The 27,953-nt window shown below is 35.7% G+C and overlaps 1 protein-coding gene across 3 annotated transcripts in view; it reads left to right on the forward strand.

Annotated features, from left to right (window-relative positions):
- Window positions 1-26,832, forward strand: part of SMC6 (structural maintenance of chromosomes 6) — a 70,526-nt gene extending 43,694 nt beyond the window's left edge. For 2 of the 3 annotated variants that reach the window (XM_057742072.1, XM_057742074.1), the window contains 8 exons: window positions 726-896; window positions 6,597-6,734; window positions 7,715-7,860; window positions 11,826-11,951; window positions 15,174-15,279; window positions 20,578-20,730; window positions 23,903-24,000; window positions 24,804-26,831. In XM_057742072.1, coding sequence (XP_057598055.1) covers window positions 726-896; window positions 6,597-6,734; window positions 7,715-7,860; window positions 11,826-11,951; window positions 15,174-15,279; window positions 20,578-20,730; window positions 23,903-24,000; window positions 24,804-24,915 — 1,050 coding nt within the window. In that variant the 3' untranslated portion in view covers window positions 24,916-26,831. Of the gene's footprint in view, window positions 1-725; window positions 897-6,596; window positions 6,735-7,714; window positions 7,861-11,825; window positions 11,952-15,173; window positions 15,280-20,577; window positions 20,731-23,902; window positions 24,001-24,803 lie in introns of all 3 variants that reach the window. The other variant, XM_057742073.1, reaches the window with a different exon arrangement.
- Window positions 26,833-27,953: the final 1,121 nt, after the last annotated feature.

Below are 27,953 nucleotides of genomic sequence, written 5' to 3' on the forward strand. Positions count from 1 at the left end.
TCTTTTTTCCAAGCTAATGGTTTTAATTCACCACAAATTGTTACTCTGATTTTCATTTCTCTTAGGCATCTTTTTATGACATTCAGCTTATCTCCCTGGGTTACAATAAGTAGTGAATTAGATAGATTGCAGAATCTTGTAGAGATGAATCAATATTTACCAATTGTCTACTCAGTACTAGGCATCATGTTAAATGCCGAGGGACACAGCAGTGAACAAAATAGATCAAGTCCCTGCGCCGATGGAGCTTTACTCCAATAAGAATTTGTCTTCATTTTTTATTAGTAATCTGGTTTTCTACTTAGTGTTTTTCTGCTTTTATTTTATTCCTTTTATCGATAGATTAAATTTCTTAAAGGTATGGATTATGTCTTGTTTATTTTTGTTTACTCGGCATCTAACACATTGTCACATGATATTTATATGCACTATATTTTGAAGGAAGAAGTGAGTAGACAGAATAAAAGTTACCCTGTTTGATTGTGACCTCAAGGACAATATAGTTTGTCTTCTAAATATAATCTTTTTTTTAATTTTTAAGCCTGTTTTCTTCTACCTCCTAATTTACCATTAAGAGTATGAAAATATTGTAATATTCTTTGTATTTGATTTTATTCTGATTTGTTTGTAGCCTAGAGTTTTTCCTCTTCCAGAATTGTTTGTGCTGTTTTTCTGTTTGATAACTTAAGTTTTTTAATTAATTCTGTATGCTCTGTAAATGTCAGGAAGATGAAGCCCAGGAAAATAAAATCAAGATGAAAATGGTTGAGAAAAATATGGAACAACAAAAAGGAAATATGGAACATCTTAAAAGTCTGAAAATAGAAGCAGAAAACAAGTATGATGCAATTAAACAGAAAATTACTCAGCTGTCAGAGCTTGCAGATCCACTTAAGGTATATATCGTTATTCTCCTATATATTTTTTATGTTTCAGTTTTATATATGCAGTACACCTGCTAGGTTTTCCCATAACAGAATTTATGGCTGAACGTAAATATAACTACATAAAACTGGGATGTAAACCAACTTTTCATCATTAGAACAATTAGAATTAAACACTCTGCTCACACCTTTAAAGAGAATAAATTGCCAAATTTCTGTGCCCCCAGAAAATTACAGCTTTTGTTACCTTTTTATCTTGTGAGATTTTTTTCCTTCTTTTAGAACCAGAGGCAGGAATATCTTATCTGTCTATACTGTTTCTATGCTTACCTGTTCTCTTGTCCCACCTTTCCTCATTAGCTCAAGAATCAGTTGATGTAAAAGCCAACTTGCAATAAAGTGCTACCCAATTCTCATTTATTAACATATCTGTGTTATATTCAAGCCAGAATTCAGTTGGCTTTTTTTTTTTTAAGCACATACTTTTTGGAACCAAATTAGGGAAATAAAGTTATTTAACAGTTAAATTCCTTAAATTTCACCATGTTTAATAGCTTTGTTATCAGTAGCTTATTATCATTCTCATTTTTATGAGTAGCTTAATTATTCTCAAAAATTGAAGTTTTATTTGTAAGACATTGAGAAGAATTAATAGTATGTTTTAAAAGGAAAGAAGTTTATTGATGATATAACCTGCTTTTTTGGGCAGGAAAATTACACCCTTTGAATCAAAGTGTATTTAGGTATTTTAAAAGTTTAAAAGAATTTGTGTGCATATGAACTTTACTATAATTGTGTCCATTGACAATTTTAGAAAACATAATTTATTAAAGGAAGTTAGAGGAGGAGCTGAGTAGAAACAGCTTTTCCCTGTTTGCAGTGGCCTCTAAAGCTGCTTTCTGTAGAGCTATGATTCCTGCCTGCCATTGTAATGCAAGGTGGTTTACTTTTTTTCTGTTTTGAGATAAGAATAAAAAATGGGAAAATGATGTTACCGATTAAGAAGAATATAAAATTTTAATAATAAAGTTGTGAGGAAGGAAACAGCATTAAGGAACTATTGAAAAAGACAATTAGAAAGTAGTTACTACAGGAAATTGGAATTAAAAAGACTAAAAGTCCAAGATAAAAAAGAAGACAAAATTAGTTTTTAAAAGAAAAGATATAAGAAGAAATAAAATAAGTATGAAAATTGTCAAGAGTAGGAGAGACAGAATTCAAAACTGAGGAATTAGAGCAGTGAAGTTAAAAGAAAGGTGAGATAAAAGAAATTTTTAAATGGGCGAAGAATTGAGCAGGGGGACTTAAAACCAAAATGATGACATATGCTGAAACATTTAGAAAAAGAAATAATTAGCACCTGAATTATCCCAGATAACTTAAAATTAAAAACAAAAAATGAAGGGTAAGCTGCATTATGCTCTTTTAGGGACCTGTAGGCTAAAGCAACTCCTGGAATTGGGAGTCTAAGTTCAAGAGCAGAAAATATGGGTAGAAGCCAGTAAGAATTCTCGGTCTTAGTTCTTTGCTTTGGTTGCAAATAAGTGAAAGCTAGATGAGCCCTTCAGTAAACCTGCATGCTGTCAGCCAGTAGCCAAGAGGGTTTTCCTTTGCAATATCACATCCCAGTAGCCATCAGTAACAACAAGACCAAGAAGATTTGACTAACAAAAGAATTTAATTCCTCAGAAATTGTCATCGTGATATATTAGCAGCTTCTAGATATAATCTGTTTGCTGTTAGGACATTTGTTCCTTTTGTGTTAGAGGAGTGGTGAGGAGTGGAATACTCTGTTCAGATATGTAGTCATTGAAATCTTGGCATAGGGAATATTTTTCTCACTTTGAACAGTTTATTTTGATTTACATTGCAAGCTGAATGCTTTAGTTGCAAATTAAATTTTTTGTACAGGGAGCATGACCTACATCAAGAATGATGGTGTGCACCATAGGAGTAGCAGGGCCTCTGAGTTTCTTATAGAGGTCATGAGTGTTTTTTGGATTGAGGCTGACTGTGCTTTTTAAAATTCCAAGATCTAATGATTTATAGCTTTTTAAAACCTCATAATTGATGTAGGGTTATATGAAGCAAGTGCTATACTACATACTGTAGCATTTATCCAATGTTGTCGGGTAACTAAAATTGGTTATATAGGCATCAAAGAGAATAAAATTTTTCAGCGATTCTGTCCCTTATAGCATCTCAGCCTATTTTTTAAAGGCTGAACTTTCTTAAAGGTTAGAAGCTCTACAGACTTAGGGCTACATCAGAATTTAATTTTAGATGTAATCCAACTTAGTCCTCACACCAAAACCAAGGTGAGTATCACTAACCGGCTTTTACTATCTCTCAGTCTCTGTTTCACCATCAACAAAATGAAATTAAAGGAAATACTCTCTTGATTCCTTTTTAGTTTTAAATTTGATGGTATCTAGGATATATATTTATTAACTATATAAGGACAAATCAAAAGCCATGATAAATGTGGAGAAAAGAACATTAAGTTCTTTTTGTCCTATTTTATAAGTCAAGTCTTTCCCTTTCTGGAGTTGTTAGGAGAAAAGATTAAGCAGCACAAATCTGCCCTGATATAATTGACCCTTTTGGCTCCATAAAGCTGATTTGCTTCCCTAAAGCAAACATGGACATATTTCTTTTGAAAGTTTCTACCAAAAATGCTTAGAAAATTTAGTGTTCAACCATTCTGTCTCATAGGCTATTCCAATTTCTAAGTGTAATATCTCCTACTACCTAAATTGCACCCATTTTCTTTTATTCTCCTCAAAGTAAAGGAGCAGCTTATCTCCATCCTCCATATAACAGTGTTTTTATTTTTAATAGAACTCTGTTATAAAAGCTGTATATTATTAAGTGTCTACCTTGGGTGATAGTTATTTTTAGCAGTAGGAACAAGATGCAGTAAATTACATTCTTAGGTCAGGAAATAGACTAAATTTACTCTTTTATGTGAAGTACATACTTGCAGTTTTAGATACTTCACATGTTCTTTTCCATATCTCTGAATATTCTGTCCTCCCTGAAGCTGTTGTTTTGCTTTGTGTCTGTTTCTCTTTCTTTGTAACTCTGATTCTTGAGGTTGAACATGATTATCACGGTGCCTGTGTCCCGCACAAGGCTCAAGAAACAGACAAACTGGCTACAGTGTAATTGGTGGTTCTTAAATCAAGAACCATTTAAAAAATTGAGATTCAGGAATTCACAACCTACTAAAATAAAATCTCCAAAGGTGGAGTTTGGAAATCTGTATATCCTTTAACACATTTAAATTGATGATAAAATCAACCTATGTATCAGTATTTGAGAAAGCGGCCATAATTGGTGGCTATGTATATATATCATCTTCTAAATAAAATCTTTTAACCAGATTGTGCCTCCTTTAAAGAAATTTGTTTACTGTATCTAATAGAAAGAAGATTCCCATAACAAGGGAAAATTCCAATAACAAAGGAAAATGTATTTTGGTCACCATTCATATATGAAATTATTAGGCAAAATAATCAAAATGTGTACTTGTCATTCGGTCTATTAGTTTTACCTGAACACAGAATCACATATACAAAGTGATGTATTTAACATTTAGAAATACTGTTTTGTTTCCATTTACATTTCATGAATTAATTTTTTTAACCTTTCTCACATGTCTTCAGCATTGGCATCTTTGTCGTGATTAGAGCTGTATTTTGTGTAATTAGAATAGCTGAGTGATGGATTTTTTCCAGAGCTCTTGATCTTCTCTTCCATCTATATTATTTTAAATATAACACACTTAATAAGTCATCTTTTAATTTAAGTAGAGTAAAAGTTACTCTTTTTTTTTTCGTATGCACTTGTAAGTTTTGACAAATGCGTAAAGCTGTGTACCCAACACCACAATCAAGATACAGAACAGGGCTTCCTAGGTGGCGCAGTGGTTGAGAATCTGCCTGCCAATGCAGGGGACACCGGTCCGATCCCTGCTCCAGGAAGATCCCACATGCCGCGGAGCAGCTAAGCCCGTGCGCCACAACTATTAAGCCTGCGCTTTAGAGCCTGTGAGCCACAACTATTGAGCCCATGTGCTGCAACTACTGAAGCCCACATGCCTAGAGCCCGTGCTCCGCAACAAGAGAAGCCACGGCAATGAGGAGCCATGCGCACCACAACGAAGAGTAGCCCCCACTCACTGCAACTAAAAAGAAAGCCCACGCACAGCAGAAGAGACCCAACACAGCCAATTAAATAAATAAATAAATTTATAAATTTATAAAAAAAAAAAGATACAGAACAGTTCTACTATACCTTCCCCCCCAACCCCCAGATTCCCTCAAGCCTTCCCCACCGTTAACCTCTGGCAGTCACTGATCTGCTCTTTATCACTATGGTTTTGCCTTTTACCTAATATCATGTAAGAGGAATCATAATATGTAAGCTTTTGAGTCTGGCTTCTTTGCTTTAGCATGGTGTATTTGAGATTTACTCATATTATCATTATCTGATCAATAGCTTATTCTTTTTATTACTGAGTCGTATTTCCCTTGTGTGGATGTACCACAGCTTGCTTATTCATGCACCTATTAAAGGACATTTGGATGGTTTCAGTTTTGGTGGTTATGAATAAAGCTGCTCTAAACCTTCAAGTGTGTGTTTTTGTATGATAAATTTTAATTTCTCCTGGTTAAGTACTTAGTACTAGAGTAACTGTTAAAGATTTTTAATTCATTTTTCAATTATTCCTTCTATGTAGAAATAGTACTGATTTTTGTATTGGCCTAGTAACCAGTGACCTTTCTAAACTCACTTATTAATTTAAAAGCTTTTCCTTTGGAATTTCTTTAAACACAGTCATCTCTCTTTTAAATACAGTTCTGTTCTTCCTGTCCAGTCTGTATACTTTTTATTTCCCTTTCTTATTTTAATTGAGCTATCCAGGACCTCCAATAAATGTCAAGTAGAAGCAGTGGGACTACACGTCCTTGCCTTCTGCTTAATCTTAAAAAAGAAAGCACTTGATATTTCATCTTAAAAAGTAGTGGTTAGCTGCTATTTGTTCTTGTTTGTATTTCTTCTCTTTCTTTCTTTCTTTTGGAATTAGCCAAGTAATTTTTAGTGTTCCTTTTTAAAATTTCCTCTACTAGGTTGTTTAGCTACAATTCTTGTTTTGTTTTTCTAGTGGTTGCTGTGCATTACAATATGCATCTTTACCTTATAGTTTACTACTATTTCTCTTTAAGGTGATCTTGGGATAGCTTCTTTACAGTTTTATTTTGTTCTCAAAATTGTGAGGTTATACTTCCAGAAATGATGACCAAATAAGTCAGTGTTAAATTTCTTCACATCTTCCACCCCAACTCACCATTTTTTAAAACCAAGCTTCCTCTGTCAGGTAGCCCTGTAATATCCAACAGTTGCATTGTTTTAAGTCTTTTCAGGATAATGTTAGATTCCCATGAAACCACCTTGTTTACCAAAATAAAGTTGACAGCACCATAATGTACCGAGACTTCATAGAAGAACTTTAATATGATAATGTGACTTCTCAGGTTGGGGAACTCCTTCCTTCTCTTCAGATACATATGGGTATGACCTTAACACTTGTCTCTTAAAGCAGCATAACCCTGTCCACTTTATTGAGTTGTCAATTAGTTTATGCTTCCACTGGTAATTTTTTAAAGCAGTCTTTTCTTTATAGATTAGTTTGGTTTATTTAAACAGGATGAATTAAACCTTGCTGATTCTGAAGTGGATAACCAAAAACGAGGGAAACGGCATTATGAAGACAAGCAAAAAGAACACTTGGATACTTTAAATAAAAAGAAACGAGAACTAGATATGAAGGAAAAAGAACTAGAGGTTAGCCATCAATTTTTGTTTTGTTTATGACCTTAATCACGATTATTAAAGTGTGTTTTCCTTAATGTCATGTCTTCCAAACATAGACAGGTTGTCTGATGAATATCTGTTTTGTGTGAAGTAACAGCTGTTTCAGTGAATCAATAGAGGAAAAGGCTTAGGGACTCTCAACATATGAGGACTTCTTAGACCAACATGAAGATGACTTTAGGCAGGACTGCAGCAGCCCCAGTCTCTGAGTGATTTGGAAAATGGCACTCCCTCCTTTGTAATAGCTCCTTAAATGCCCATCTTGGCAAGTGCATGGCAGCTTTATGTCAGAAAAAGCCTTCCCTGCCCCTAAGTAGGAGCAACTCAGCTCTTACTTACTAGATAAACTTTGTTGACAACTGAAAGTAACAGCCTGGTTTTTAGAGGAGAATAAGTTGAAGGTAACCATGGTTTAACCTTAAAGAGATGGATTTCAGCTTTGCTTTTACATGTCTTAGGAAAATAATTTAAACTCTATAATCCATTGCCCTACTTATTTAAGACTTACTATATGAATGTTATGAATATAACTACTATGTGTGGAAGTGCTTTGAGTTTTATTATTTTATAAACACGAGGGTCTTTGTGTTTTCAGTACTATTTGGTGTTCAGAATCCATCCTAAAACACACAGAAAGTTATATCTGACCTCAGCACGCTGGGTGCCAGACCTTTCATAACTGCTACTTGAAATTTATGTCACTAGGAAGTTATGGAGCTGTTACAAATTATTAAAGTTGTGTACACTAATGCAGTTTTCTCTGGAAGATTTATGGTAACTCTGGACCGTATTCTCAATATAAAGCTTAGAACAGTAACTGATATTGAATGTAATTAAAATACATTTCTTAAACATAAGTTCGGAATTCTCCTTTGTATATTTTGGCACAAGTAGCATAGTGAATTGTTAGATCAAAGAAGAGTTTTAAAGTTAAACATCTGTTATCTTAGGAGAAAATGTCACAAGCAAGACAGATCTGCCCTGAGCGGATAGAAGTGAAAAAATCTGCATCAATTCTAGACAAAGAAATTAATAGATTAAGACAGAAGATACAGGCAGAACATGCTAGTCATGGAGATCGAGAGGAAATAATGAGGTAAGTGATTGCTCGCTTTTCTACTTTATGATATTATCCACAGATGTATAATATTGAGACAAAAAATAACGTTTATATATAGATCTTAAATTTGGGTAAAGTGTTGCTATGGCATATATAGCTAAACTAGTCTTTCATACATGTATTACTAATAATAAACTTTTTTCCTTTGAAATTATTACAGAACTCATTACAGAATGACATTTTAACATTGCCATTTTTATACCTATAAGATTCATAGAGACATGAGGATATTCAGCTTCAGAAGTAATCAAAGAAATGCAAATCAAAACAGTTGAAACCATTTTCATATATATCAAGATGAAAAAAAACATATTTCATGTCAGTGAGATTTCAGTGAAATGGATATTTTTATATTACTTGTGAAAATGGAAGCTCTAGGGACTGCCCTGGTGGTGCAGTGGTTAAGACTGCAATCCCAATGCAGGCGCCTGTGGTTTGATCCCTGGTTAGGGAACTAAATCCCACATGCATGCTGCAACTGAGAGTTCACATGCCACAACTAAGGAGCCTACATGCCCCAACTAAGGAGCCCGTGAACTGCAACTAAGGAGCCCGTGAGCTGCAACTAAGAAGCCCTCCTGCCACAACTAAGGAGCCCTCGAACCACAACTAAGGAGCCTACCTCCTGCAACTAAGACCTGATGCAACCAAATAAATAAATAAATAAAAATTTTTTTTAAAGGAAAATGGAAGCTCCAGTATAGTTAGAACATGAGTTCTGAAGCAAGAGTACCTCAGTTTGAATTGCAAATTCTGTTGCCTACTAAAGTGACTTTGCGAAGCTATGTAATCGCTTGGAACCTTAAATTTCTTGTTTATAAAATGGGGATAATTATAGTACTTACCTTACAGAGGTGTTATGAAGATTAAATGAGGTAATCCATAATAAACAGAATATATAGGATACATAATGTTAGATGTTATTGTTACTAGTCTTTCTGAAGAGTTTTAAGGCAGTTTATGTTAAATGCCTTTAAAAATTTTAGTTTGGTCAAGTAATTTTTTTGTTATAACATAATCCAAAATGAGAAAAACAATTTTTGTTTGGATGTTTATTGCAGCATTATTTTTTTAGTTGAGATTTACAATAATATATTAATTTCAGGTGTTCAGCATAGTGATTCAGAATTTTTGTGGGTTGTACTCCCTTTATAGTTATTATAAAATATTGGCTGTATTACCTGTGCTGTACAATATATTCCTGTAGCTTATTTATTGTATACATAGTAGTTTGCATAACACTAAAAAACTAGAAATTTTGTACAGATGGAGGATAATGAATGAATTACAGTAAAAAATTATAGCTATTAAACTGTATGAAGAATTTTTCATATTAAGAAAGGCAGGAAATAGGAGTGATCTCAATTCTGTTTTAACAAACATTGGGGAAAATGGGGAAGAAACACAAATAGTAACAGAAGTTTTTCTTTAAAATAGATAATACCTCATTTTTAAAAATACAGTGTGAAAGGGCAGACAATGAATTTTTTTCACTTTTCTTTTATCTTATTTACTAAATATGCTTTCAGTATTTAATCATCTACTGATGGATAGTTGACTTTTAACTAAATTTTTTGCTATTATAAATGGTGGCACACAACAGATAATTTTGTACATGCGTTATTTTGTCTATATTAGGGTTTTTTTTTTTTTTAATAGGATAAACTCCATTTTGGCAGATGCCCCTTTCTAGAGATTGTGCTTTTTCTTTTCACTCCTGTCAGCAGTGGGTGCTTATTTCCCCACAGCCTAAGCGATGTGTGATTATCTTAGATTCTTTTTGCTGATGGATATATTTCCTAAAAATATATATATACACACACATACACCTCAGTGTAATTTTTTAAAATTAATTAATTTATTGGCTGCATTGGATCTTCGTTGCTGCACATGAGCTTTCTCTAGTTGTGGTGAGTGGGGGCTACTCTTCATTGTGGTGCGCAGGCTCCTCATTGTGGTGGCTTCTCTTGTTGTGGAGCACAGGCTCTAGGCATGTGAGCTTCAGTAGTTGTGGCCCATAGGCTCAAAGTTTTGGCTCATGGGCTCTAGAGCGCAGGCTCAGTAGTTGTAGTGCACAGGCTTAGTTGATCTGTGGCATGTGGGATCTTCCTGGAGCAGGGATTGAACCCGTGTCCTCGGCATTGGCAGGTGGATTCTTAACCACTGCGCCACGTAGGATGTCCCTACCTCAGTGTAATTTTAATTTGCATTTCACCTCTCTCTAATGTAGTTAACATCTTCCCATGTCTTAAGGACTTTTTATTTATATTTCTTTTTCTGTGAATATTTTTGATGTGAGGAATGAGTTTTATCTTTTTCCAAATGACTGTTTAGCCATCTGAAAAGTTATTGGTCCTCTAATTGTATCCTTAAGAATGGCCATAGGAGTAATATTTTTTGTATTTTTGCATGTTCAAAATTATTTGTCCCTAGCTTTTGAGTTGGAAAGAGAATTTAGCCTCGTGTGAAACCCTTGTTCTCCTGAGTGTGTGTGTATGATGATACTCATCTGTTAAATTCTCTACCTTATCCAGAATGTCAAATCCTATAATCCTTTCCTTGGTATACACAGTGCTTTTTAAAAAATACATAGATGTAAGTCTTATTTCTTAAAAGTTTTCTTGTATTTTACTTTTAAATATTTTCTGTTGTTTAGTTTTCTTTTTAGAGGTCTTCAGTTATACATATATCGCATATACTTTTTCTTCTCTAGTTATTTTATCCAACCATTTTATCTGTTTTTTTTCCTGTTTTGTTGGTTTTTCTCATTTCTGATCTCTATTTCTGTTGATGTTTTCTGTGTTTTCTCTTTATTCCTGTGCATCATCTCATTTTGTCTTCGTATCTTTGTTTTTTAGTTTTGGGTTTTGGTTTTTGTCTACACTCCGCTACCTGCACCTTGGGTTCTGCAGTTTCTTATTTCACCTCTTGTCTGGTTATAACCAGTTGTTGTTTCCCTGTTAGCTTTGAATTCTTTATTTATCTGTTCTTTCAGTTCTTTCATTTCTCCTTTGAGGTTTTCCTTCCTGGTAGCACTTGTGTCATGTTTTCTTTTGTTTTGTTTTAATTTATCATGTTCAGTTATACGAGGGTGAGTCAAAAATTATCTTTAAAATTTCTACAGCCCGATTGCAGATAATTTTTGACTCACTCTCCTAGTTTTAATCCGCTTTGCAACAACATTGTTCTAATAACTTTTCTTTGTCTGTAGAGAGAGTTTTGCTGTTCTTTCCCAGCTCTTTTTTTTTCCCCATAAATATCTTTGTATGGTGCTTTGTTTATGTTCTTTTTGTTATTCATTTTTTAATTGGTTGGATTTTCCTGGACTGGATATTTGAAGGAGGATGAGACAGATAACTGAGAACCTTGTCCAGGGTTTGCTCTTCATCCTTTGTCAGGATCTTTTTCTCCCTTATTACAGCCACGAGCTGTTGGCTCCACATAGCACTGTTGGCTCCACAATAGCACTTCTGGGTAGCCATGTCTTCCCGGCCTCTTTGACCTTGTCTTGGTCAGGCTGGGGCTGGGGGGATCCTAATGCCTACCCTGTGTTCTTCTGTTTCCGCACTGGCATCTGTCACTAGTGGGAACACTTCTTGCCTTCTGGTGTGATCCTTTCCTTGTTAGAAGATCTGTATTTGCTGGTGTTCTCTTAAGATCTGCCACACTGGGCCCCACTTGGGCACTTTCTTCACCACCTTTCTGTCTTCTCTGGGGCTTGCACTTTGTTTCTGCCGAGCCCTGCTAACAGCTCTCCCCAGTCAGGGCAGCACACTTGCATCCTGGTGGTGTATTTCATCTCGGCGTTTATGAAATCTGCTACTGCTGGGCCCCCTTAAAACTCGCTGCACTGCCTGTTCTTCCTGTTAAGTATACTTGAGATTTTACTTTATGTTTCATTGAATGGCATTTATTTACTTAACATTTTTTTCATAAAATAGGCAGTATCAAGAAGCAAGAGAAACCTATCTTGATCTGGATAACAAAGTAAGGACTTTAAAAAGGTTTATTAAATTACTGGAAGAAATAATGACCCATAGATATAAAACATATCAACAATTTAGAAGGTAAGTGCATTAAGAATATTACCACATAGTATACATTTTTGTTTTCCTTTGTTTTCACATTCTCCCTTATAAATAATAAAATTAAATTAAAAGAACTTGCATGATTCAATTAGAAAAGAAACGGTGGTAGTACTTGGATCCTATAATTTAATCAGAGAATTCTGGATTTAAAAGGACTTTAATAGTGAGCTTTTTAAACTTAGATTCCATTAGATATACTTCACTGGATATCTCATGGATGGCTGTTCAGTCTCTGCTTAAATGGGCCATTTGCAAGCTCACTGGTCCTGAAACAGACTGTTTCACTCTTGGACCATGCATGTTCTTAACAGATATGAGTTTTGATAGGACCTGTTGATGCCTTTTCTCAGTTGAGTACGGTAATCTATTAGAATGGTGTAGCTCCATGGATACAGAGTCTCTGTTTTGTTTACTGCTGTATCCCCAGTACCTATGAAATATAGTAGAAATTTGATATATATTGGTTGAATGAATGAATACAGGATCAGCAAAACTGGATATCATTAATATACCCAGAACTGTACAGATTCACAGGGATAAATGAACCCCAGCTAAAATCACAAGCAACAGAGATAAACCAAAGCACAGTGTGTGGGTAGGGTTGGCCCTTGATATGCTTGGATCCAAGGCAGCCCTAGTCTTCCCACTTAACCTCTGTTTTGCTATGGCATTCCCTCAGTAACATGCTTTTTAACTGTCTTTATACCAAAACTCTAATCTTAAGACTGTAGAATTTTTGTTTTAATGTAGTTCTAGTACATATGGGGAAATTGAGATAAAGCCGTAATGAAAAACAGGCTTTGCATGTTTGACCGTATTTCTTAATTAAACTATAAGTTAGCTTTTGAAATGTGTTTCAGTTTTATATGCATGCTATTAGGACTTGAATTAAAGAGTTTTTAATTTTCTCATTTTGAGGCTGCTTTTAAGTTTTGTTAGGTGGGACCAGAGCAGGCTTTGGTCAAGGACTAATTTTTTTTCTACCTGTGAAGCCATGCTCTTCTGGGTCCTCTGCTGATACCTTGTGATTTTATTCCCCTCGTGCCTGTGGGAATGTGAACTGTTCCTGGCTCTGGGTGACCTAGAGGGTTGTTTCTGCTTCTTCTGGCTGTTTCTCCTGCCAGCCTCGGGCAGTATCCTCACACAGACACTGATGAGGAGGGTGCTCAGCCTGAGGCTCTCCCAGCCCCTCTGTGGTCCTCTAGAGCTCTCTCTTTGCTGCCCTCTTCCCCAGACGCTGCTTTGTGAACCGGAGGTGCCTTGGCCTCCCCAGATTCCTAAACAGAAAGACTTCTGGACTGTGCTTGGGTTTCCACTCCCCTTTACTCTTTTTTTTTTTTTTTAATTAATTAATTTTTATTTTTGGCTGCATTGGGTTTTCGTTGCTGCATGTGTGGCTTTCTCTAGTTGCACAGAGCAGGGGCCACTCTTCCTTGTGGTGCATGGACGTCTCAGTACGGTGGCTTCTCTTGTTGCTGATCATGGGCTCTAGGTCACGGGCTTCAGTAGTTGTGGCACGTGGGCTTAGTTGATCTGCAGCATGTGGAATCCTCCTGGACCAGGAGTTGAACCCATGTCCCCTGCATTGTCAGGCGGATTGCCAACCACTGTGCAACCTGGGAAGTCCTCCCTTTACTCAACATAAAAGTAATTTGGGGCGTCTAGAGGGCTCAATGTGTTTGTTTCCCATCTTTCAGAGATCATTTTGACTGGAACTGCCTGTGATACCCGGTGTCCAGAGTCCAAAGACTCTTGTTTCATAGATTTTGTCCAGTTTTCTAGTTGTTCCATGCAGAAGAGTAAATCTGATGCTTATCACTATATCTTTTCCAGAAGCAGTAGGGTTTGCTTTCATAGCGTTCTTCAGGAGGTTTGTTTTTAGAACATTTTCTGTAAAAGTATTGGTCTTATAGTTTGTTATCTTGATATGTTTCTTAACCACTGCCATGTTTTATATTGTTTATCCAGTCTTTGGAGGACGATAAAAGTGGTCCAGTTTTTTAAATTGTTTATCTTTTTACACTGGGGAACCTTGTGATTTTCTGAGGACAGTCTCTTTTAGTCATCCCATGAGTGGAAGCAGTTGAAGAATACATATCAGTATTGAAAGAAAGAAAAATTAACAGAAAATTCTGAAAACCAGCTAGCAATAGTTGTGGCAGCAAAAGAAAACTCATGCTATCAGTATTTTCTGATGTGGAGATTTATTACAGTTTAGGAAGGGAATTGGGAGGGAAAAGAATAAAATAATAGTAATTCTAAAGAGAGGAGCCTTAGACTTATTAAAGAGCAAAGATGTTAAGAAAACTAGCCAGTCACGTGTCATCCAGATCTAATTTTCTAAATATCATTCCCCACCAGAAGGAATCAAGGTTCCTTTGAGAAATGGCTGATACCAGAGTTAAGCAGGGAAAGTACAGATGAGCCTCGTGCTATACCAGAAAGTAAGGAAGTGCTCCCCCAAAACGTAGAGTCATGATAAAAGGGCATAGGAGGCAGCTTGAAGGGGCTCCCATTGTCAATATATGGAACAATTTGAGGACCAAAATAAATGAGAACAGTAATGGATGGTAACTCAATGAATAAAATAAGAATCTGTGACTGCATCCTTATAAATAGAAAGGTGGTGAGTAAGTAAATAATTGAAGAAGGGAAAGGTCTTCCTTACAGCAGAATACCATCTGATAAGTAAGTGGAGTTTGTGTTGTGCTAGGCAGTGTGTAAGGTATTTCAGATAGAACATGATTAAGAGATTGCCCTTGCCATTTTTGCTACTATAACGTTGGGCGGACACAGGCAAATGAATAGGCCATTTAACCGTTATCGTTACACTACTAGAGTTTAATCCTCACAAGGACAAGATTTATTTCTTCTGTATTAGGGGGATATCTTATGTAAATTAGTTGAATGATTGATACATTCACATGGACTGGCTGTAATATAATGGGTTTTATTATATGTGGTATTCCATTTTTATTCATTTTATAGATGTATATTATAAAAGGAAATGTAAAATATGGAGACAAATGAAATATAAAGATGTGGGCAGAAATCACCTAAAATTTTACCTATTGCATGGGCACCAGTGTTAACATCTTGGCGTATTTTCGTCTGGTCTTACATGTTGGTTTAAAGATCATGCTGAGTATACAGTTCTGTGTCTTTGTAATCTTTCTAATGTGCCCAATTTCTTTTTTCAAGGTGTTTGACTTTACGATGCAAATTGTACTTTGACAATTTATTGTCTCAGCGGGCATATTGTGGAAAAATGAATTTTGACCACAAGAATGAAACTCTTACTATATCAGTAAGTATCTTAATTCTTTACATGATTACTAGAAGAATTAGCTGCTTCATTTCTTTTAATGATATGTTGATCTGTTGTCACTGGAAAACAAAAGAACTTAGTTTTAAATTAAAGATAGTCTTTGCCGAAGTGTTGAAAATTAAATTGATTTTACTGAGTAAAGCCACTGTTTTATGCCCCCCCCAGCCCCAGACAACCACATTATCTTCTTATGGTGATAATTAGGAATTTTATTTTCTGTGACAAATGTTTTATCTTCTCTTTTCACTCCACTGGTTCCCTTTTAAAATTTCCACAGCATTTTAAATTATGTGGAACATTATAGAAAATCTGTATTCTCTGGTCCCACTATAGGAAGCCAGAAAATAATTTCTTAAAGAATGTTTGGCCCCATGTAATTGTCTTTGTGCTACTTATTTTGGAAGGTGTCCCTAGATCTAGCTTCTTTTATATAAACAAAGCCACCACTTTCAACTTTGTGACGTCTGTGTGTCTGGATTCTTTCATAGTCACGTGCATTAAAGGAGGGAGTGTGGGATATAACATTGAAAATCATGTAGTCAAGAGGTCAAGAGCAAATCTCCACTCTAAATAATCGGGGCAAACTTTTCAAATATTTGCTTACTATTCTTAATTGCCATAAGTTTTATGCTTCCGTTTTAATATTAAAACAAGTAATAATTTGCCATCCACATATGCAACAAAGAACTCATATCTAAAAATTTTTAAGAATAATTATAATTGAGAAAAAGAATGATAATGCATTTTAAAATGGTTAAAAGTCAGGAACTTCATTAATTTGTGAAGTGGCTAATAGGCACATGAAAAAGTGCCCAGTATCACTAGTCATCAGAGGAATACAAGTTTATATGTAATGTTACTATCCCACTCCTATTAGTGTGACTAAAATGAACAAGACTGATAATACCTTGTGTTGCTGAGGTTGTGGACTTAGGACACTTATACCTTGCTAGTGGGAGTATAATTTGGTAGAATTCATTTGGAAACCTGTCTTGCAAGGTCTATTAATGCAATTCCAATTTTCAGAACTCTTCAAAAACCAGTAAAATCCATCCGTGGTAATTAAAGTCAGAAGAGTGGTTACCTTTTAGGGGTTGGTAGTTAACAGGAGAGGACACATTTCTGCTGAGATGCTAGAAATGTTCTTAATCTGAGTAGTGTTTACCTGGGTGTGTGTATATATGTGTATGTATATGTCAGAATTATTTGAGCTGAACACTTAAGCTTTGTGTTCTTTACTGTATATAAATTATACTCTAGTAAAAATGAAAAAAAAAAAAGTATCAGGTTTTTGGATGATTTATCCCCAGAGCTATAACTGTACAAGACAACTGAAACTAGATTTTCTGATATTATCATCCCTGTTATTCAAAAGAATATTATTGCTCTAAGAATCTTTAAGTTTTCTAGTCTTCATTTTACCAATAAGAAAACTGAGGCTAAAGTCCCATGATGGGTTTACTAGTAGGCCAGGGATAAAATTTGGGTCTCTTCTTCTAATTTATCTGGGGCTTCATTCATTAGAATGATACAAAATGCAGTTTCGGAGCAAAAGACTGCATCCTGTTACTTAGTTCTTACTTTTCTGTGGGCTTTTTTCTGTGTGTTTAGTTGGTTTTGTTTGGCTTTTTACTGCTTATATTAATGTTGCTTTTTCATTTGGATTCTCATAGAGGATTCAGACTTCAGGTGATAAATATAAAATTTCAGTGTATGTTTAAGTTCAGAATTTTTTATAACCCTTAGAAAATTAAAAAAAATAAGTGAATGCTCACTTGAGAACCAAATAATTTTTCAAATACTGTTTTGGAAAGTGTGAAGCTGTATGTCTGTTAAAACGTGATAAAACTGGTTGGTGCTCTGTTTTTTTCACCTTGAGTGCATATATGTATATCTGGAATTCTGTCAAAATGAAATCAGGTTCCTTCTAATGTTACTTATACTATCTTAGGAAGTTACATGAAAATGTTCTCTCACTAATTGCTTTTTTATTGTTCCCATGAACACTTACTTAGTAAAGCGAAATTTTTAAAAGAGTGTATGTATTTCAGTTCATTGCTGCTGTTATTGTTTGGCCAGTGTGAGCCTCTTTAAGTTGTTCTTGCATCTGTCTGACATTCAGTGATTACTTTTAAAGCAGTTCAACCACTAGATGTCACTAGAATTTAAGTAACAAAAGATTATCTTGGCATTTATAAATGTTTGACAAAAAGAAATTGGGTCATTTGTAGTTATGTGGATAAGCCTCGAGTCTGTCATACAGAGTAAAGTAAGTCAGAAAGAGAAAAACAAAATATTGTATATTAACACATATATATAGAATCTAGAAAAATGGTATCGGTGAACCTATTGGCAGGTCAGGAAAAGAGACACAGACGTAGAAACGGACTTGTGGACACAGTAGAGGAAGGGGAGGGTAGGCCGAATTGAGAGAGTAGCATTGACATATATACACTACCATGCATGAAATTGATAGCTAGTGGGAAGCTGCTGTATAGCACAGGGAGTTCAGCTGGGTGCGCTGTGATGACCTAGAGGGGTGGGATGGGGAGGGTGGGAGGGAGGATCAAGAGGGAGGAGATATACGTATACATATAGCTGATTCACTTTGTTGTACAGCAGAAACTAGCACAACGTTGTAAAGCAATTATATTCCAATAAATAAACAAATAAATAAATAAATAAAAAGAAGCCAAAGAAGGAGAGAGAGAAAGAAAGGAGTCCTGTTTACAATAGCATAAAAAACAATGAAATACTTAGGAATAAATTTAACCAAGAGAGTGAAAGATCTGTACACTGAAAACTATTATGACATCGATGAAAGAAATTGAAGAAGACACAAGTAAATGGAAAGATAACCCTTGTACATGAATCAGAAGAATTAATATTGTTAAATTGTCCATACTGTCCAAAGCTATCTATAGATTCAGTGCAATCTCTATCTAGATTCCAAAGGCATTGTTCACAAAAAGAAAAAAAAAATCCTAAAATTTGTATGGAACCGCAAAAGACCCCTAATAGCTAAAGCAGTCTTGAGAAAAAAGAACAAGCTAGAGGCATCACATTTCCTGATTTCAAGCTATGTTTCAAAACTATCGTAATCAAAACAGTATGCTATTGGCATAAAGATAAACACATAGACCAATGGAACAGAATCAAGGGCCCGGAAATAAACCCATGCATGTATGGCCAACTAATATTTGACAAAGGAGCCAAGAATATACAATGGACAAAGGATAGTCTTTTTGATAAACTGTGTTGGGAACACTGGGTATCTACATGCAAAAGAATGAAACTGGACCCATATCTTACACCACCCACAAAAAATCAACTCAAAATGGATTACAGACAAATGGGAGACTTGAAACCATGAAACTCCTAGGGGAAGACATAAAAAGCTCCTTGACATTGGTCTTGGCAATGATTTTTTGGATTTGACACCAAAAGCACAAGCTTCTAAAAGCAAAAATAAACACAAGTGGAACTGCATCAAACTAAAAAGCTTTTGCCCAGTGAAGAAATGATACACAAAATAAAAAGGCAGCCCATACAATGGGAGAAAATTTTTACAAACCATGTATCTATCTGATAAGGAGTTAATATCCAAAATACGTAAGAAACTCATACAAGTCAATAGCCGCAAAACAATCCAATTTAAAAATTGGCAAAGAACCTGAATAGACATTTTTCCAAAGAAGACACATGGCTAACAGGTACATGAAAAGGTGCTCAGCATCACTAATCATCAGTAAAACCATGAGATACCACCTTACATGTATTAGAATTGCTGTTATCAAAAAGAGAAGAGATAACAAATGCTGGCAAATATTGTGGAGAACAGGGAACCCATGTGCACTGTCAATGGGAATGTAAACTGGTACGGCCACTATGGAAAACAGGATGCAATTCCCCAACAAAGTAAAAATAGCACTACGATATGATTCAGAAGTTCCACTTCTGGATATATATCCAAAGGAAAGCAAGCCTTATCTTAAAGAGATATCTGCACCCCCATGTTCATTGCAACATTATCTGCAATAACCAAAACATAGAAACAACCAGGTGTCTGATGACAGATGTATGGGTAAAGAAAATGTGGTATGTGTACGTACATATGTGTGTGCATATATATGTATACACATACCTACATTCAGTGGAATATTATTCAGCCAAAAGAAAAAGAAAGAAATCCTGCCATTTGTGAGAACATGGATAAACCCTGAGAATTATGCTAAGTAAAATCAGTCAGGCAGAAAAAGACAAATACGATATGCTCTCACTTATATGGGGAATCTAAAACAGCCAAACTCATGGAAGCAGAGAATAGAATGGTGATTGCCAGGGATGAGGGGGTAGAGGAAGTGGATGAAGGTGGTCAAAGGGTACAAGGTATTTAAGATGAATAGGTCCTTTCCTATGTTTACTTCTAGGAGTTTTACAGTTTCGTTTTCTATTTAAGTCTTTAATCCATTTCGTGTTGATTATTATGAGTGATATAAGATGGGCCCAGTTTGATTCTTTTGCAAGTGGATATCCTGTTTTCCCAACACAATTTATCAAAGAGACTATCCTTTCCCCATTGTATATTCTTGGCTCTTTTGTCAAATATTAGTTAGCCAGATATGCATGGGTTTATTTCTAGGCTCTTAGTTCTGTTCCATTGGTCTATGTGTCTATTTTTATGCCAGTGCAAATACTGTATTGTATACTTGAAAGTTGTTCAGAGTAGATCTGAAAAATTCTCACCACCAAAAAAAAAAAAAAAACTATGTGAGTTGATGAATATGTTAAATAACCTTATTGTGGTAATCATTTCACAATATATATGTGTATCAGATCACCCTGTTGTATACCTTAAAGTTATACAATGTTAAATGCCAATTTTATCTCAGTAAAACTAGAGAAGAAAAAAAAAAACTATAGCAGCTTCAGGAAGGACTAGTATAGTTTAAATAATTTATTTCGATCACATTTGCCTAACATTGGTACTTTTATTATTAAGCCTTTGGAATTTTGGTATGTTAGATCTCATTATGGTAAGAAAATGTTTTCAGTTTGATTCTCTCACAGTAAAACAGAGACCACCATTATACAGCTCACTGTTTTACTCTAAAATATTTTAAAATATTTTAAATGGAATAGATGTCATTTCCAAGTCACTAAATGATTTTGATCTTTTTTTTTTTTACTATAGATTCATCCTTTCTAATGGTAGCCAACCTTTTTTTGTAAAGAGATTAACTTTCTGTACTTTGTTTTTTTGTTACCTCATTCAAGGTTCAGCCTGGAGAGGGAAACAAAGCTGCTTTCAATGACATGAGGGCCTTATCTGGCGGAGAACGTTCTTTTTCCACGGTTTGCTTCATTCTTTCCCTGTGGTCCATTGCTGAATCTCCTTTCAGATGCCTGGATGAGTTTGATGTCTACATGGTAGTGTTAACTTTTAAATTCTGTAATTTTTTTAACTGTTTAAAATGTATATTTTGAAAGGAAGCAATTCACTCTTTAGTTTTACCCGTAACAGAAAAGGTCCTGCTTTGACAGTTTAGTCTGTGATAAGTGATGGAGAAGGGCTAAAGAATTCCACTTCTCTCCATCGCTAACATACCACACTGACGGGGGCCCTGTGCTGGATTGCAGCCTTTTCCCTAGTTTACTTCCATCTTCCGTTTTTACACAAAATTAGAAGCAGTTCTCCACCCTTGACTCTCACCACTGTTTGTTCTCTCCCTTCCTGCACAGCCACTTTTCAAAAGAGCAGTATATGTAACACGAGGGAGCCAGACCATTGGACTCTGAAGTTTGAAAACTTAAGATTGAGACCTGTCTCTGTCACCAGTTACCCCGGTGACTTTGGACAAAGTATCTGTCTTCTTTGGGCCTCAGTTTCTTCATGTATAAGATAATATTATTAACCTTTCCTACCTCGTGGGGTTAGAGTGAGGCTCCAGCGAGGTCCTGCATGCACTGTGCTCCCGTACTAGGTGGTGCGGGCACATAGTAAGGCCGCCCAGGTTAGCCGTTAGTCCCTCTTCACTGCTTCATGCCACCTTCGTTACTAAATCCACTGTAGCCTGGGTTTAGACTGCACCACTTCAGCAGAACTTGTATAGCAAAAATCATAAATGAACTTTAATTCTTTGAAGTCTGTGGCACCACAGACTGCTCATCCATCTCTTAAACTGTGTCTTACCTCCTCTTTGTTCTCAGTGTGCCCCTCTGCCTCCCCTAATACAGGTGCCCTGAAATGTTTGAGTCTTCTTTGTTTTTTATAGTGTTGTTAATTTTCCTGGGTATCATGTTCTACTCCCCCCCCCCCCCCCCCACAGACACACACAGTCCCGCAGTCTACTACTTGTGTTTGGATTCCTACCAAATCTAAGCATCTCATCCTGGCATCTCTCTTGTTCTCTAGACCCCTGTGCTCAACTACCTGTGAGACCTCATCTAGTGAGCAACCCACGTCTCACACTCAGCATGTCTAAGACTCAGTTCGTTTTCCACTCAAAGCCTTTCTTTTCCTGAATTCCTTTCCTTGATTAGTCACAAATTGCCATTATCAACCCAACACCTAACTGCAAAACCAGTGGTTTATCTGCAATTCTTCTTTCCTTGTGACGTATTAAGTCTGACCTCTCTCTCTTCCACTTTTAAAATATCTCCCTGGTCTCTGCCCTCCGCTCCTCCCTGTTACCCTCCTGCCCTCACCTCTTGCTCGTTGTCATTGTTTTCTGTCCAGGCTCTCAGACTTTAATCCTGCCCCTTCTCAACTCCTCCTTCTCTGTCTTGCCAGGTTTATATTTCTAAAATAAATCTAAATGTGGTCACTCGCTTGTTTAAACATCTTTGGTTTAATTCCATAGGGTGACTTTGAGACCCTTCATGATGCAGTATCCGCTGACTTTTTCAGCTGGACTGAGCTGTTTTGTGATTTTCCAAACACTGCGCCTCTGCCCGTTGTGCCCTTCTTTGTCATGTGTCACTCTCCGACTCATCTTTCAAGACTCGGCCCAGGTGCCCCCTTTATGTAGCCTCCATGACCACCACCCTGCCAGGCAGGATTAGGGACTTCTCAGAGCTTCCTCAGCACCACCTTACATCAACTCATGCAATTATATTATTTTTATATTTTATAGTATATAGTATTATATATTATACACATTTTATTATTATATATTATGTTTATATATTTTTCATTCTATTGCAGTCCCCTGTTTTCATGTCTACATCACCCACCAAACTGTAAACTTTTTGAAGTTATCAACTATGTCTTAATCATATTTGTACCTCCTAATGCCTGGCCCATAAATAGGATTTAGAAAATGCTTATTTGCGAAATCACAATTCATGTTTATAAGTGCTGTATAAGCCTTCAATGGTTTTTTTCCCCCCTATGCTATCATTGCTGAAGATTAGTTAAAAATTCCTCTGAGATTTGGCTTCAAAGCTGATTCAGAAATCATAGACAGTGATTGCTCTTTCCATATAATATTTTTGTCCAAAATGCCATTGTGTAGACTTATCACCCATATTATTTGTCAAGTTTAATTCTGAACAATTTCTTTCTTTTCAGAAACTTAGAGGTTCTTAATCAGAATGACATTTTGCCTTATTGAAATCATTCAGAAAAATGTACCCAAGTTCTGAGAACCATTCCAAAGGAAATGAATAAATATTTCTTGGTGCATTGGCAGCTTTGTTATTAAAATGATAGGCTTCCTCAGGGCAGCGTTTTGAAAGGATAGGATTCATTTCGGGCTAGCTCTGATTGCTTTTGTTAACTTTGTTAGATTACTTTACAAATATACCCGATGGAAGAATTTATAGAATAAGAGCCATAGAGCGGTGTAGCCAGGATGCAGGGCCCCTGTCTGCCTCCAGAACCCAGGTTCTAAACCATCATGCTGTATGGCCACATGTGGTTTCATTTGACTGTGTTTTCAAGTTTCAAGAGTTTTAAAAGGAGGGGGGGGTACTTTCATTTTTATCCTTTTTCTGGTACTTAACTCAAAAAATGTAAGCACACAGTTTAATTCATTTAGTTTCAAAACCTGTTATAACCAAGCATTTTTTCCCTATACACTGATGTGCTGTTTAACTTATTTTAAAGATTCATTTGAGAAATTAGTCTGTAAATTCAAATTGATTCATATTATACAAATTGTAGAAGGTGATGGGGACAGTTTTTAGGACACCTTAAATCATTGAGGGAAAATTTAAGAGACAATAAGTGAATCTAGTCACTTTTCATACCGTTCTCCTGAGTAATTATTACTGTAGAAATTAGATTCACTCTGCAACATCTAGTTGTATCTTTTGAATATTTTCTGATATTTTAATTGTTAAATGTATTTGAGGCAAGAAGCTATATTTACAGATACTTTGACTATATAAATTCCTGGAAGATACATGTATTCAGTTATTCTCCCCTAATAATTTTAGATACTAGCCTTCCCAGTATGTATGGATTGCTTGACATCACAGATAAGGTAGTGGATAATCCTTGGATAAAAATCCGGGGATTTGAACAACCAGCAGAGTGCTGCTTCCACAGGAGCATGATCGTCACAGCAGCGACTCTGACCTCTGCTCTCTTCTCCAGGATATGGTTAACCGGAGGATCGCGATGGACATGATACTCAAGATGGCAGACTCCCAGCGCTTCAGGCAGTTCATCTTGCTTACCCCTCAAAGCATGAGGTAACTTTAAAAACTCTTCTGTGAGTGTATATACACATATATATGTCAAGTATATAAAAGGGGATTAGAAATCTTTTATATTCTTAATTTTTAAAGTACAAATGCATAAATGACCAGTAAAAAGAAAAATTAACCCCTAAACTAGTTCCAGAGATTAAGGTCGTTGTGTTACCTCCCTTGCATAACAGGTCATTTAATTTGAATATGATTATTGACTTGTTAATATTTCTATTTTGAACCTGCTCTTCTGTGGTTATCATGAACCAACTAATATAAAGTACTTTTAGTAATTCTACTTAAAGAAACAATTCATGATTTCCCTAGTCGTGATTCTGTTCCTGGTGACTTACAAGTACCAGTCTTTCTAAATAAGGAACTCTGCTCTGCTGTCAGTCAGCATTTATTAGGTACCTCCGTGGTGTCAGGCTCTGTGTCACCTAAAGTTGATATTCTTTCTCTAAAGTGGTCACTTGATCATATGAGGATTAAATTTATGACTGGAAAAATTCAGGTGACTCCTTACTGGCTAGACAAGAAGAATCAGGAATAGTTGATATATAAATCTCCTTCATTTTCTTTTTCCTCCAAACTGAAAACCCATGGCATTTAGCAGGAAATTGATTTTTTTTAAGGAAAATTTATTTTTTTATTGCAAATTATGTTTTTCCTAGAATTCCAGGTATCAAACATATCCCTCCTGTTAGCAGCCATTTAGACTTATATTTTCATGAGGTAGTGTTAGAATTTTTTTAATGTGAAAAAATTTTCTTGGAAGTTGGAGTAATCAATTTTGCTTCCTCTAGTTCACTTCCATCAAGTAAATTGATTAGAATTCTTCGAATGTCTGATCCTGAAAGAGGACAAACTACGTTGCCTTTCCGACCTGTGTCTCAAGAAGAAGAAGACCGGAGTTGATGTGTGACAACGCACCATGTCCTCTTGTTGAAAGACGTGTAAAGGGAAAAACGTTCAGGACTATTTGAAATAAAACAAAACTGAAGATATTCTAAAATTACAGTTACTTTACTTTGAGAAAATCAATTTCATAGTACTGGTTTTAAATCTTTTTAAGTTTGTTTGTTTTTTATTTTAACCATCTACTTTTATAGATTCTTTTTCAGAAGTTTAAAATTTTGTACATATGTACATGTACATATCTGTTTAGTTTGGGTTCATTTCTATAGTATTTTGTAAGAATTAAAATAAACATTTGAGCACCTGGTTATATTTAGTTTTGCTTTTCCAGAATATTACATTATTCTCATCGCAGGGGACAGGGCAGTGCACAGGTAGGCTGTGGACAGGGACCGGTTTACAGTAGGTTTACTGTCTGTTTTGTGCTTATTAATGAGTAGGGACCTACACAGGACTTATAGAAACTTTGGTCACAATTTCTGCGCAGGTCATTTTTAACCCTAGAGATACAACTACAGAATTGGACTGCAGTTTTAATTATTGTGTTTCATCACATTTAAGATCCTCTCCGTTAAGGCACATTCTGGGAGCACTAAAGCACTGCCAACTCGGACACAGTGCCTTCCTCTCAGTCCCTTAACCATCATCCACCCAACTAAGTGTCCAACCCGTGGTGGAACTGGGTTATGACCCACTCAGGCACCCTGACCTGCAGCGTGCTTGCTTGCTTTAAAGCCCTTCGGTTTGCAGTCCAAAGCCTCTCAAGCTCTGGCTCAGCCGAGAGAGGACACAGGCCAGAGGGACTGTGCAGGGCAGGCTGAGGAGAAGGGCTGGGAGATTGGGGTGGAGGGCAGCTCCTGCTGGCACAGAGAAGTAGCTGGGAGCCAGAGGCCCAGCTGCTGATGGGGAGTTGGTGTTAATTGTAAGACATCTTGATTTACAGTTGTTAAAAAGTGTGCTTCTTAGAATGATAAAATACAGCCTATTGAGAGCAATGGTGTTTATGAACTTTTTTTTAAAGAAAACATGAGTTGAACTCCTGCTTGTATTCTCTATGTTTGATACTATGATTAGTGTTAACCTTTATAAAAAGATGTGGATATCCAATAAGAAGAATTCCCTATATTGCTAGCAATAAATATTTATGAAATTGAAAAGGAAGTATTTTAAGAAAAAAGGCAGTATTTTAAAAGCAGCGCTTCTGTAGTTAGTGAGAAAAACTGGATTTTGTTTTTGGCGAGGGGAAGGAGTCTAGTTTAGTCCTAAGTTGAGATCAATTGGTAAAGTCCAAAAACTGTGCTTTTCTAATCTAAGAATTTACAGAAAGAGGAAATGTGTGCTGAATGTTTTAAACATTCCCCACTGACAATACAAAGTCTGATTTTTTTAAAGTTACGTTTATAATTCATTTGTATCAAAACTATTTTAACATACATGTGCTTTTTCAAATAAAAAAAATGAAGTAGAATATACCAAATGTATAAACTTTTATTAGCTAAACAGTTTCAGTGTCTGAATTTTTGTGGCAGTTTTTTAATGTTATGGTTCTTAATGCAGAATGGGAAGTAGAATCCTCAGGTATCCAGGCATCTCTTGTTGAGCTGAAGAGTATTCATTGCTTTGGCCTCACTGTTTTGATTTCAACTATCATTAAGTGAAAATATTTTCAATTAATATTCTAATTAATGGTAATATTAATTAGAATAAAAAGAAATTGCTTTTTTGAAATATGTGTAACTTCTAAAAATAAAACTTTATATGTATTTAAAGTCATGCTTTTGTGAATTGGGGAAGGTATTATAATTGACATAATCAAGCCTCCTTGTGAGTAGTGACTTAAATACCTCATACAAATGACTCTTCCGCCCCTGGTTTATCATCAGGGCAGCTGTGACTGAACTGAGTCATGAAGTCCTGGGAAACAAAAAAGAAATGCTTCCTTGGACTTGATAATCCTACCTTTTCAGAACTTTGGGGTGGACATGATTAAAATCATTCTCAAAAATGACAAGTGTGATTAGTTTTAATAAACCAAGATATAAATAAGATTGTTACTTATACTGATAACACTAAAGATTCAGGCATTGCATTCTTAAGTATTTTCCAGATTTTCCCTTCTCCCTTCCTCCCATCCCCTGGTGCTTTTTTTGCATGTCTTCAAAATGTCTGGACTGTTTATATACGGAGACCAAAATGTTTCAATTCTGCATAAGAAACTATTGCCTGGGACTCACAAAGTGAATCAGAACTGTTGCTGACTATGAGGAAAACCAAGTGATCAGAGTGTCTGATTAAAAGTTTTCCTGAATGCAAATTAGATGTGGTACAAATTAGTATAAATTATGTCCTGAGTCAGTAATTTTCTGGTTAGATTTTTGACTTGTGTATTCACCTACATAGAGGCCTGTACTTTGCATAACTCAGATTTTCAGAAGAATTGGTTTGAAACTTAGAGTTCTAAAAGTTTAAACAGTTACTGGTATTTCATAACTTGAACTAAATGCCTGTGGACTTGAAGGTATATCAAAATATTTTTTGATATATCTTCAAGAGTTCTGTTCTTTAAAGAGTGAATATATATTAGTTGTTTCTTTGAGTCAGCAAATGAAATTTTCTTAATTTTATATAACATTGATACGTAGACTGTTACATTTCGGCTAAAACATCTGGGTAGAATCCATAGAAACTAAAGCGGCCCGAGAACAGTCACTAGTCATCAAGCTTAAGGGGGCGTTTGCTGCCTAATTTTTCTCCAGTTAAGAATGTAGAGGTTAATTCATTAACATGATTAAGTTCTTGCCATGTGCTAGGGAGTATTTTAAGCACTGGAAATCCTACTGTAATACAAAATCTGCCCTCATGGAGCTTAAAGTCTAGTTAGAGAAACAATACCATGTATTATTTCAGATTATGGTAATTGCTATGAATAATAATAAGGCAAGGTAAGGAGTTGAGAGTGGAGGGGATGAAGTATTAAGGAAAGACTTTGCAGAAGGTAATGTTTAAGCAGATGCTTGAAACAAGTGAGAGAAGAGCCA

This window comes from Hippopotamus amphibius, chromosome 7 (genome assembly GCF_030028045.1).
Source record: "Hippopotamus amphibius kiboko isolate mHipAmp2 chromosome 7, mHipAmp2.hap2, whole genome shotgun sequence".
NCBI lineage: Eukaryota > Metazoa > Chordata > Mammalia > Artiodactyla > Hippopotamidae > Hippopotamus > Hippopotamus amphibius.